Consider the following 12,137-nt stretch of genomic DNA (forward strand, 5'->3'; position numbering starts at 1 on the left):
CCTTTGGACTCTGGGGTCATCCATTGTTACTTCATACTGAGAATGTCACACCTCTGGTGTCCCATTAGTGTTGGTGCTACAAGTCAGCCAGGGGCTTTCAGAAGCCTAACTGGAAAGCATAGTTCTGTACTTGGGTCTCAGTTTCCCTACTTGGTATGAAGGCCCTTGGATTCAGGACAGAGAGAAAGAATGTGGAGATAAATGGTCTTGGCAATTACCTTCATTGGGCCTTAGTCCTCTGATTTGTTAAATGGGAACCATTATCCTTAACCAGAAAAATCAGCCTATATTTTGTCCCCATCCATCAGATTTTCCTACCTAACAATGCAACTTTTTCCTTCTACCAGGTGGGAAATGAAAATCCTGGGGTAGAGAGGAGAGGGACCACCATTACTATCAAGATACTCTGGCTAAGGTTAGTCATGTAGCTGTGTTTGGCAGTTGCAGGTATCAACCAGGGTCATGCTTGGGAGCTAGAAAAAAAAACCCTGGAAGCTATTAGTGAATGGTGGTGTTCCTTATAACGGGAAGACGTGACGATGAGGCCACTCTGGGGGAGGATGCCCTTGAGAGGAAGTGGAGGTAGGTGGACCAGTCAGGTTCCAGTTCCACAGCTATCAATTACTCTCTGGGTCTCCGTCTCCCCTTCTGTATAATATGCGTATGTAGGGGAGGGGTGTGTTGGGGAGGGGAGTGGTCATTGGCACATTTTTCCTGGGTTAAGAGTGGTCCTACACCAAGAAAATTAGATTATTCGTTTAGGTTCTCATCAGACCGCCAGATGTCGCTATTGACTAACAGTATTCGTCTGAAGAGCCATTTAGTCTGTTTAGAACTTGACATACTTACATAATTTGATACACATTAGTTAGAAAAGTGAAACAGCATCTTAGAGTAAGGGCTTCGATTTATTCAGTGCTCTAAGCACAGAAAAAAGGGGTCTATAAACTCAGTGGTTCCTAAACTTTGTTGCAAATTGGAATCTCTAAAAAATACTGACTTCTGTGTCTACAAATTCTGAGAGGGGTTCTGTGTTAAGGATGCAATGAAAGATAGTGGTAGGAAAGCTTGGCTGGAGGTTGGAGAGAGACACAGGCCAGATAATGCAGGGTCTCACAGGTCAACCTAAGAAATTTTACCTGTAAACTCAGTATCATGGGAAGCCATTGGGATGTTCTGAATAGGCAAGTGGCACTATCTCTTTCTCCCGCTCTCTCACATTTTAAATTCTTGAACAAATATTTATTAAGTATCTACTATGTAGTTAGGTACATATAGTGAGCTTTACCTTTAAGTAGCAGTATAATTTGGAATAATTTTCTTAGTCATATGTCTTACGGTCTTTTAAAAAAAATCCACGTATTTTAAGTATATAACTTTATCCTTATAGATATATGCATGTAATGTTCAACATATGCATATACCTATAAACCCATCACCGAAATCAAGATACTGAACATATCCATCACTCCCAAAAGTTTATTTGTGTTCTTTTGTAATCTCTCCCCCTCTCTCACACCCCTGCCCCCCATTTGGACCCAGGCAAACTACTGCTTTCCGTTACGATAGATTAGTTTATATTTTCTAGAATTTCATATAAATGGAATTATATGGGATGAACTATTTTTTGTCTGGCTTCTTTCACTCAGCATAATTATTTTGGGATCCATTCATGTTGTTGTGTATATCAATAGTTCATTCCTTTTTATTGCTGAGTAGTATTTCATCGTATGGATAAAACACAATTTGTTTATCCATTCATCTGTTGATGAACATTTTGGTTGTTTCCAGTTTTTTACTATTACACATAAAGCTCCTATGAATATGTGTTCACAAGTCTTCTTAAAGACAAATGCTTTTATTTTTCTTGGGTAAATACCTAGGAGATGGAATGGTTGGATCATGTGGTAGGTGTATGGCATATGTTTAATGTTGTAATAAACTACCGAATGGTTTTTACAAGTTGTTGTACCTTTTGGATACCTACCAGCAGTGTATGAGAGCTCCAGTTGCTCCCCATACTCATCTACACTTATGATAGTCAGTACTTTTCATTGTAGTCATTGTAAGTTTGTAGTGGTTTCTAATGGTTGTGTTGACTGGCATTTCTTAAATAATTAATTACGCTGAGCATCCATCCTTTCATGTACTGATTTGCCACTATGTATCTTCTTTAGTGAAATATCTGTTCAAATCCTTTGCCCATTTAAAATTTTTTTTCCATTGTAGTGTTTAAAGACAATTCTATATATTTCTGGAAACAAGCAAATATTTTCTTCTGGTCTTGTCTTTTCATTCCCTTAGCAGTGTCTTTCAAGAAGCAGAAATATTCAATTTTAATGAAATCCAATACATATTATCCTATATGTATATATATGTATTTTTTTTTGGAGACGGAGTCTCGCTCTGTCACCCAGGTTGGAGTGCAGTGGCACGATCTCGGCTCACTGCAACCTTCACTTCCCAGGTTCACGCAATTCTCATGCCTCAGCCTCCCGAATAGCTGGCATTACAGGCACATACCGCCACGCCTGGGTAATTTTTTGTATTTTAGTAGAGACGAGGTTTCACCATGTTGCCCATACTGGTCTTGGAACTCCTGAGCTCAGGCAATCCGCCTGCCTCGGCCTCCCAAAATGCTAGGATTACAGGCATGAGCCACCGCTCCCGGCCTATAATATTTATCAATTTTTTTCTTCTCTGCATTGTATTTTTGGTGTTGTATCTAAGAAATTTTTGTCTTACTCAAAGTCACAAAGATTTTCTTTTATGTTTTCTTCTAAGAAGTTTTAGGTTTTACATTGTCTACTACCTATTTTGAGTTAATCTTTATATGGTGCAAAGTTTCAAAGTTTACTTTTTGCATATTGATTTTTAATTGTTTTCATGAACTACTTGTTGAAAAGACTATCCTTATTATACTGAATTGCCTTTGTACCTTTGTCAAAAATAATGTCAATATATTTTTTATTAAATATAGTGAATTATATTGATTGATTTTTTCAGATGTTAAGCTAACCTTGCATTTCTGGGATAAACTCTTCTTTGTTAATATATTATTCTTCCTATATATTGTTAGATTCAATTTGATAACATTTATTTAGAATTTTTGCATCTGTTGAGGTACACTGGTTTATAGTTCTCTTTTCTTGTGATGATTTTGTTTGGCTTAGTCATCAGAGTAATGCTGGCCTCACAGAATAAGTTGGGAAGTATTTTCTTTTTTAACATTTCCTGAAAGATTCTGTAGAATTGGTATTTTTTTCTTCCTTAAATATTTGGTAAATGGATAAATGAAATCATCTGTAGGTATTAGTTTTCTTTTTGAGAAGGTTCTTAGCTACAAATACAATTTCTTAAATAGATACAGCTATTCAGATTATTTCTTTTTGAGTGAGCTTTGGTAGCTTGTGCTTTCAAGAGTTTTTGTCCATTTCATCTACTTTGTTCACTATATTAGCATAAAATTATTTATAATATTCCCTTATTATTGTTTTAATATCTGAAGAATCTTTAATGATGTCACCCTTCTCATTCCTGATACTTGTGATATGTATTTTTATTCTCTCTTTTTTTTCCTGATAATTCTGGCTAGAGTTGTATCAATTTTATTGATCTTTTCAAAGAAACAGCTTTTGGTTTTATTGATTTTATCCAATGTTTTTCTGTATTTGGTTTCGCTGAACTCTGCTCTGAACTTTATTTCCTTTCTTTTGATTACATTGGGTTTAATTTAGTCTTCTTTATTCTAGTTTCTTTTTTTAAAATTTTTTCTTTTTAAAATCATCTTCCCCCATTCTGAGATCAGTTTCTTAAGGCAGAAGCTGAGGTAATTAATTTGAAGTAGTTCATCTTTTCTAACGTAGGTATTATGCTTTTTTGTTTTCATTTTCATTCAGTTCAAAATATTTTCTAATTTTCCATTTGGTTAATTCTTTGACCTATGGCTTCTTTAGAAGTATGCTATTTAGTTCTTACATATTTGGAGATTTTCCAGACATCTTTCTGTCATTAATTTGTAATTTAATTCATCATAGCCATATTCCTCAAATTGCATTGGTCTGGCCGGGCACGGTGGCTTATGCCTGTAATCCCAGCACTTTGGGAGGCCGAGGCAGGCGGATCACCTGAGGTCAGGAGTTCAAGACCAGCCTGACCAACATAGAGAAACTCTGTCTCTACTAAAAATACAAAACAGGGTGTGGTGGCGCATGCCTGTAATCCCAGCTACTCGAGAGCCTGAGGCAGGAGAATTGCTTGAATCCGGGAGACGGAGGTTGCGGTGAGCCAAGATTGTGCCATGGCACTCCAGCCTGGACAACAAGAGCGAAACTCTGTGTCAAAAAAAAAAAAAAATTGCATTGGTCTGATGTTTTCCTCATTATTAAATTCAGTTTATGCAATTTTAATAAAAGTATCTCAGAAATGATGCTGTATTCTTATTGCTTCCCATCACATGATACACAATTTCAATTTTTCCTATTGACTAATTCTGATTTTCTCCTTTTGGTAATTATACTGTCCTTTCCTTCGCCGGCAGTGAGAAACTTGCCTCCCACTCTTCTTAATATACTGTATTTACTGAACAGATCAACCCTCCATGCCAGGCTGCCCCTCTCACATGAACACCCTCCTCACCCTGCGCTGGCTCTGACATTCCATCCTGGGCCACTCCTTCCCCCTGCAGGGACACTCTCTGCACCCTGCTCAGGCTCTAACACCTCAAACCAGCCCACCCCATGTGTGGATGCCCTCCTCGTCCTGCATGAGTGCTCTCCTCACTAATCAGGCTCTGACACACCATGGCAATGCCCTCTTCACCCATTATGGACTCTGACTCCCCACACTAGGCCATACCACCCCATCATGGATGCCCTTTTCATTACATTTGGCTCTACCTCTTCACTTGCATGGCTTCCTCCTCCCCCCACTATGGTGATCTTACTTTACTCCACCTAATAGTTTTAAGATGAATTTTTTGGGTGATAGAGAAAAGAAGGAGAGGGAAGAGAAGGTGCGGTACTTTTTAAAAAGGTCTCTGGCTGTTCTATGGAGAACAGACTAGAGTGGGGCAAAGAGTACAGCAGAGAAACCAGTTAGAAGGCATTTGCTTAGGTAAGAAATGATGGTGACAGGGACTGGGATGGTAGTGGTGATATGGTGAAAAGTGGTCAGATTCTAAAGGCAGAACAGACAGGACTTGCTGATGGATTGGATGTAGGGTGTGAGAGAAAAAGATGGGTCAGCCTGGCGTGGTGGCTCACGCCTGTAATCCCAGCACTTTGGGAGGCTGAGGTGGGCGGATCACCTGAGGTCAGGACCATGGCCAACATGATGAAACCCTGTCTCTACTAAAAATACAAAAATTAGCTGGGCGTGATGGCAGGTGCCTGTAATCTCAGCTACTCGAGAGGCTGAGGCAGGAGAATCGCTTGAACCCGGGAGGCGGAGGTTGCAGTGAACCGAGATCGCACCATTGCACTCCAGCCTGGGGGACAAGAGTAGGACTTCGTCTCAAAAAAAAAAGCAAAGAAACAGGAAAAGATGGGCCAACGATATTGCTGGGCTTTTGGCCTAAGTGACTGGTGCTAGTTACCTAGTTAGGGAAGATAAGAGGTGGATGCAGGGCATGAAGGAATCAGAAGTTTAGTTTTGGACATCTTAAGTCTGAAAATGACTATTAGAGAATAGAGATGTTAAATTGGTGACATAGTTTGGATCTGTGCACCCACCTAAATCTCATCTTGAATTGCAATCTCCAATGTTAGAGGTGGAGTCTGGTAGGAGATGATTGGACCACGGGGATGGATTTCTCATGCATGGTTTAGTACCCTCCCCTTGATACTGTCCTTGTGATAGGGAGTGACTTCTTGAGAGATCTGGCTGTTTAAAAGTGTGTGGCACCTCTCTCCTCTCTCTCTTTTTTTCTGCTTAGGCCATGTGATGTGCCTGCTCCCCCTTCATCTTCTACCATGATTGTAAGTTTCTTGAGACTTCCCCAGAAGCTGAGCAGATGCCAGCATCATGCTTCCTACGCAGCCTGCAAAACCGTGAGCCAATTAAACTTATTTTCTTTATAAATTGCCCAGTCTCGGGTGTTTCTGTATAGCAATGTGAGAACAGCCTAACACAATTGGATATTCCAGGTCAGAGCTCAAGGAAGCTGAGAGCTAGAGATATAAATTCAGGGGTTCTTAGTATTTAGATAATTTTTAAAGTGATGGGATTGGTTGATTTTACTGAAAGAGTGAGTATAGATGGAGAGAACATGTTCATCTAATTTTAGAGTTCAGAGAAAGCAGGGATAGGATCCAGTAAAGGAGACAGAGGAGGAAAATCCGAAGTGGACTATCAGAAGCCCAGTGAAGAGAATGATTTAAGAAGAGAGAGTGATACAATGCTGCTGACAGGTCAAGATGAGAGCATTAGTTTTGGCAATGTGGGAGATCTTAAAGGCAAGGATACCCTCTAAATGCAGCAAGCCAGGAAAACTACAGAAGTGGCCTGCCTGTGCCACTTTGGCAAAGAAAACTAGGGAAGAGAGGGGAGAGAAGAGGAGGCTAGGGAAGAGAGAAGGAAGGCCATTTGGAGCTGTTGTTTCCACCTCCTATACCCCACCAACTGCCCTATCTGAAGGCTGAGGGCTGGACACCTCAGTGCTGGCGCTTGATTTCCCCAAGTGCCTTGGGCTTCTCTGACAGTAGTGATGGTGTTGTTTAGAGATGCAGAAACCACTTCATCCATTGCTCTGAGAGAGTCACGTTCTGTTCTTCAGGAAGCATGCTTACACCACCAACCTAATTTTTAAAAAATCTTTCAGAGGCCCCTTTTTTAAGAAACAAAAATAATGGAGCCTATTTTTGTAGGCTGTCTCTACTAAATAGGTCAGCTACCTTTTGGTAGCTGATAGTGGTCAGCAAATAGTGGTCAGCTACCTTTTGGGAATTCCTATACACTTTCCTTGTTTGATTTTTGTGACTTTTCCAGAAAGAACTTTGAGGAAATATAGAAATAAAAAATGAGAAGTAAATGGCATTTTGTGAGTGACCTTCTCAACACATTCTCTAAGACCAATGCAGACATCCCGAGGTACCTCACAGATGGGATAGGGAATCAGTGCTCCAGAGATCCAGAATCCTTCTTTTCTAGGCTGGCTGAGTAGAGCTCTTTGTCCATGTTGTTGCAGAACCATTTTTGTAGCCATCCCCAGTGGTGTTGTCACCTAGAAGAAACTTGGGGGAACATTTTACCCACATAGTACACTAAATCTCCCCAGCAAATATAGCTTAAAGAAGTTCTAGGGCCAGGTGCAGTGGCTCATGCCTGTAATCCTAGCACTTTGGGAGGCTGAGGTGAGAGTATCACTTGAGTCCAGGAGTTCAAGATCAGCCTGGGCAATATAGTGAGACCCTATCTCTACAAAAAATTTTAAAAATTAGCCAGGCATGGTGGTATGTGCCTACAGTTCCTGCTAATCTGGAGGCTGGGATGGGAGGATTGCTTGAGCCCAGGTGGTCAAGGCTACAGTGAGCCATGATCACACCGCTGCACTCCAGCCTGGGTGACAGAGCAAAACCCCATCTCTTTAAATAAGAAAAAAAAAGAAAGAAAGAGAGAGAAAGGAGGGAAGGAAGGAAGGAAGGAAGGAAGTTCTCAAGATAACCCTTTTCAATAGAGTGCTACCCTAAGTGCATGTGCTATGGACTAAATTGTGTCTTCCCCCCAAATTCATATGTTGAAGCTGTAACCTCCAATACCTCAGAGTGTGACTGTATATAGAGATAGGGCCTTTAAGAAATAATTAAGGTTAAATAAGATCATAAGGGTGGGTCCTAATCTAATATGGCTGGTATCTTTATAAGACGAGGGAGAGACACCAGGGATGCAGGCACACAGAGGAAAGACCATAGGAGCACATAATAAAAAGGTAGTCATCTTCAAGCCAAGGAGAAGGGCTTCAGGAGAAACCATACCTGCTGAACATCTTATCTTGGACTTCTAGCCTCTAGCTAGCCTCCAGACCTGTGAAAATGAAATGTCTATTGTGTAAGCCACCCAGTCTGTGGTATTTTGTTATGGCAGCCCTTGCAAACAAATAGAACCTCCCACAAGGAATTGATGGTGTGCCACTGCTGCCCCTGCATTCATAACAGGAATACAAGTGGGCAGCTCCTGCTCACAGCTCCTGACAAATGTGGAAACCAGACACATGCCCCACCTTCCCTTGGGTAGCATGTCTCTTCCCAAAGAATCTTAGATGAGTCAGGTGCAGTGACTACAGTAAGGAAGAAGACACTATCTCTAGGAAGGAATGGGGTTCCAGGTTTTGAGCAAATCTCACTTCTTTCTCCAAAAGAGACATTCTTTTTATGCAGGTGAAATTACACTAAAGTTAATAACAGTCTTCATTAGGAGAAAATTGAATTAGGATAATTAAGTCTTGAAGGAGAAAACTAAGCCAAAAAGAATAATACGGCAGATATTTGTGGAAAGGAATCTTTTTTACTATTGATTTTGATATTTGCTCTCAAGTGTTGTATCTAGAACAAATAATTTGTGGACTATTAGTCTGGTTGTTTTCCATAGGAGCCTTCTGTGATTTTTTGCAGCCCTAGTTCCTGACCTGAGCTACCTCCATGTCTACTTCTCTGACTCACTGAGTTTGACAAACCTGTTGTTTCCCATTACTTAGAGGTACTTTATTCATCTGAAGGGCCTAGGAAAGGGAGGCAAGTTTAACTTCAATCCAATTGCATCTAATTTACAAATTCTGAACTGGAAACTGACTGAAGAAAATGTTGCACTTTCATTTATGTCCCTGTGTGCCTAAATAAAACAGCATCCCTCAATCCATGCTAACACATATATTTTCTAGGTGAACTGGACAAAGTTATACTACTTGTTTTATCTAAATCTGATTTTTTTAGAAAAGGGAAAGTGTTGCGATCGTGAACTCCACGTTGAGATGTCAGGAATAGATCATTTACTGCATAGTTTTAGGAGCACTGGACTGAAAGCCAGGGGATTTCCCTCCTAGTTCTTCTATCCTCTGGGGTTCAAACCAGTCTTTTGTCAAATGCCTACAAGATGAAGTTCATGGATTCTTTCATTCAACAAATATCTTTTTGCCAAGCACGTTCAAGGCGTTGCTCTTTCCAGCTAAACTATTCTAGAATTTCCATTATTTTAAAGCAACTCTTCAGAGTGTTTAGCCCCGAGTTGCAGAGACCGAAAGCCCTGCAGCGCGAGAGCGCGGGCTGCCCGGGCTGGCGTGACCGCTTTCCCAGCGCCTGCCACGCCCCGCGGCGGCCTCTTTAACTAGCGGAGCCGCGGGCGGGGCCGGCTGGCGTTCACGTGACCCGGCGTCACTGGCTTGCTCGCGGAAGTGGTCCTACCTTAGCGGTCAGCGCGGGGTCTCCCGGGGCCCTGCAGGGCGGGCAGGCTGTGCTATCCCGCAGCCAGACGTCGGGATGGTGCAGCTGTACAACCTGCACCCGTTCGGGTCGCAGCAGGTGGTGCCCTGCAAGCTGGAGCCGGACCGGTTCTGCGGCGGGGGGCGTGACGCGCTTTTCGTGGCGGCGGGCTGCAAGGTGGAGGCGTTCGCGGTGGCCGGCCAGGAGCTGTGCCAGCCACGGTGCGCCTTCTCCACGCTGGGCCGGGTGTTGCGCCTGGCCTACAGCGAGGCTGGTGAGTAATCTGGAGAGCCAGGGGCCGCCTGGGGCCCAGCTTGAGGCTTCCTAGCTAGCGGACCGAGCGTCTGGGCTGCAGCTCTAGCTGGGGAGGGGACTTCTTGCTTCCCGGAATTTGCCAGATGGTTTCCCTGGGTCTGGCCGCTGATTGCTTGAAGTCGCATTGAGCTATGCGGTTGTCGGGGCAAGCATAGGTATGAGCTTGCTTCTGTCGGAGCGGAGGACGCTGACATCTCTTCGTCTTGGTTTTCTTCAGAAAGGCCTCTGGCTGGATTCCACTCATCTCGGATACTTAAGCAAACAATAACAAAAAACTCTTCAGTGCATCAGATTTCACAGACTTACCAAAAAAACAAGTAGGAATAAGGAGACTAGTACTGTATCCTGGAACCTCCAAGTACTCCCAGCTTTAACAATCATTCCACCTCTTGGCAGTTCTTTCACATCTGTACCTCCATCCACTTCCGGTCGGTTTTTGAAAGCTCACATTATGTGTTGATTTTTAAATGTGTGTAAGTGGAACTCAGGTCTTAGACTGCCCCCCTCTCTTCTCTTAAACAACTGTGGCCGGGCGCAGTGGCTCACGCCTGTAATCCCAACACTTTGGGAGGCTGAGGCGGGCGGATCACGAGGTCAGGAGTTTGAGACCAGCCTGGTCAATTTAGTGAAACCCCGTCTGTAATGAAAATACAAAAATTAGCCGGACGTGGTGGTGGGCCCCTGTAGTCCCAGCTACTTGGGAGGCTGAGGCAGGAGAATCTCTTGAACCGGGGAGGCGGAGGTTGCAGTGAGTGGAGATTGCCCCGTTGCATTCCAGTTTAGGCGACAGAGTGAGACTCCGTCTCAAAACAAACCAAAACAAAACAGTTGTAAGAGCAGCCGTTACTCTTTCCCACCAGAAATGTGAAGCAATACCAAGGAAATACTGTGTGGGTGAATCGTATTTTAGAAAAATCCAACATTTAAAACTAGATCCCTTTTAGATTACAGAATAATTTACCATAGAATTCCTTTAATACACTTACCTTTGAATGATACTTTACAAGATGGGTGTGAAGTTCAGTATTTACGGTGCAAAAGCTGGTGGCTATGGTATTAATGAAGTGGAGAACTTGAACCTGGAAGATTGGAGATCTCTCTCTAATCCCTAACCCGCAGCTGGTTCGGTGTGAGTTTATAGAAACCTTAGGGTCTGAGTTTATGTTTAAAAAAAAAAAAAAAGTTGAATAAATACATCAGTGATATCCGGACCCTGGGATTTTGTGGCTCAATTAAAAACTATGGGGTTACCATACATAGCATCTGACTGCTTATTTTGTCAAGTAAAGACATATACAGGCATACCTTGTTTTTTTTTGCATTTCACTTTGTTGTACTTTGCAGATACTACGTGTTTTTTTTTTCCCCAGTTGAAAGTTTGTGGCAACCCTGTGTGGAGCAAATCTACCAGTTCCATTTTTCACACTGCATGTGCTCACTACATGTCTGGAGTCAGATTTTGATAATTCTTGGCACTATTTCAAACTTTATCATAATTATTATATCTGTTATGGTGATCAGCGATCTTTGATGTTACTATTGTAATAGTTTTGGGGTGCCATGAACTGTGCCCATGTGAGATGGTGAACTTAATTGATATGTGTTGTATGTGTTCTGATTACTGCTCTGATCGTCTCTGCCTCCTCGGGCTGCCCTAGTCCCTGAGACACAACAATATTGAAATCAGGCCAATTAATAACCCTACAATGTCTTCTAAGTGTTCAAGTGACACTTGGATGTCTCTCACTTTAAAAGCTAGAAATGATTAAGCTTAGTGAGGAAGGCAGGCATGTCAGAAGCTGAGATAGGCTGCACGGTAGGCCTCTTGGACCACTTAGCCAAGTTGTGACTGCAAAGGAAAAGTTCTTGAAATTAAAAGTGTTACTCCAGTGAACACAAATGATTAGAAAGCCTTATTGCTGATGGGAAAAAAACTTTGCTCTAGGTAGAAGATCAAGCCAGCCAAAATACTCCCTTAAGCCCAGGCTTAATACAGAGCAAGGCCTTCTGTTCAATTCTGTGAATGCTGAGAGAGGTGAGGAAGCAGCAGCAGAAAAGTTTAAAGCTAGCAGAGTTCAGCTCATGAGGTTTAAGGGAAGAAGCTGTCTCCATAATATAAAAGTGCAAGGTGAAGCAGCAAGTGATGATGTAGAATCTGCAGCAAGTTATCCGTAAGTCCAGAAGATATAGCTAAGATGAGTTTGTGGAGGCAGCTGTGCTAAACAACAGATTTTTTTCAGTGTAGACAAAACAGTCTTAAATTGGAAGAAGATGCCGTCTAGGACTTTCTTGGCTAGAGAGGAGAAGATAATGCCTGGCTTCAAAGAACAGGCTGACCCTTGTTAGGGGGTGATGCAGCTGGTGACTAAATTGAGGCCAGTTCTCATTTACCATTCTGAAAATCATAGG

The 12,137-nt window shown here is 42.2% G+C and overlaps 1 protein-coding gene across 4 annotated transcripts in view; it reads left to right on the plus strand.

Moving 5' to 3' along the window:
* The first annotated feature begins 9,347 nt into the window (after positions 1-9,347).
* The window catches only part of HPS3 (HPS3 biogenesis of lysosomal organelles complex 2 subunit 1), a 41,535-nt gene continuing 38,745 nt past the window's right edge, over positions 9,348-12,137 (plus strand). For 3 of the 4 annotated variants that reach the window (XR_008523964.2, XR_008523963.2, XM_063722269.1), the window contains exon 1: positions 9,370-9,687. Coding sequence is in view for 2 of the 4 variants with exons in the window: in XM_063722269.1 (XP_063578339.1) it covers positions 9,471-9,687 (217 nt within the window). In the remaining 2 variants the exon portion in view is untranslated. Of the gene's footprint in view, positions 9,688-12,137 lie in introns of all 4 variants that reach the window. The other variant, XM_002814160.5, reaches the window with a different exon arrangement.

This window comes from Pongo abelii, chromosome 2 (genome assembly GCF_028885655.2).
Source record: "Pongo abelii isolate AG06213 chromosome 2, NHGRI_mPonAbe1-v2.0_pri, whole genome shotgun sequence".
NCBI classification, from domain to species: domain Eukaryota; kingdom Metazoa; phylum Chordata; class Mammalia; order Primates; family Hominidae; genus Pongo; species Pongo abelii.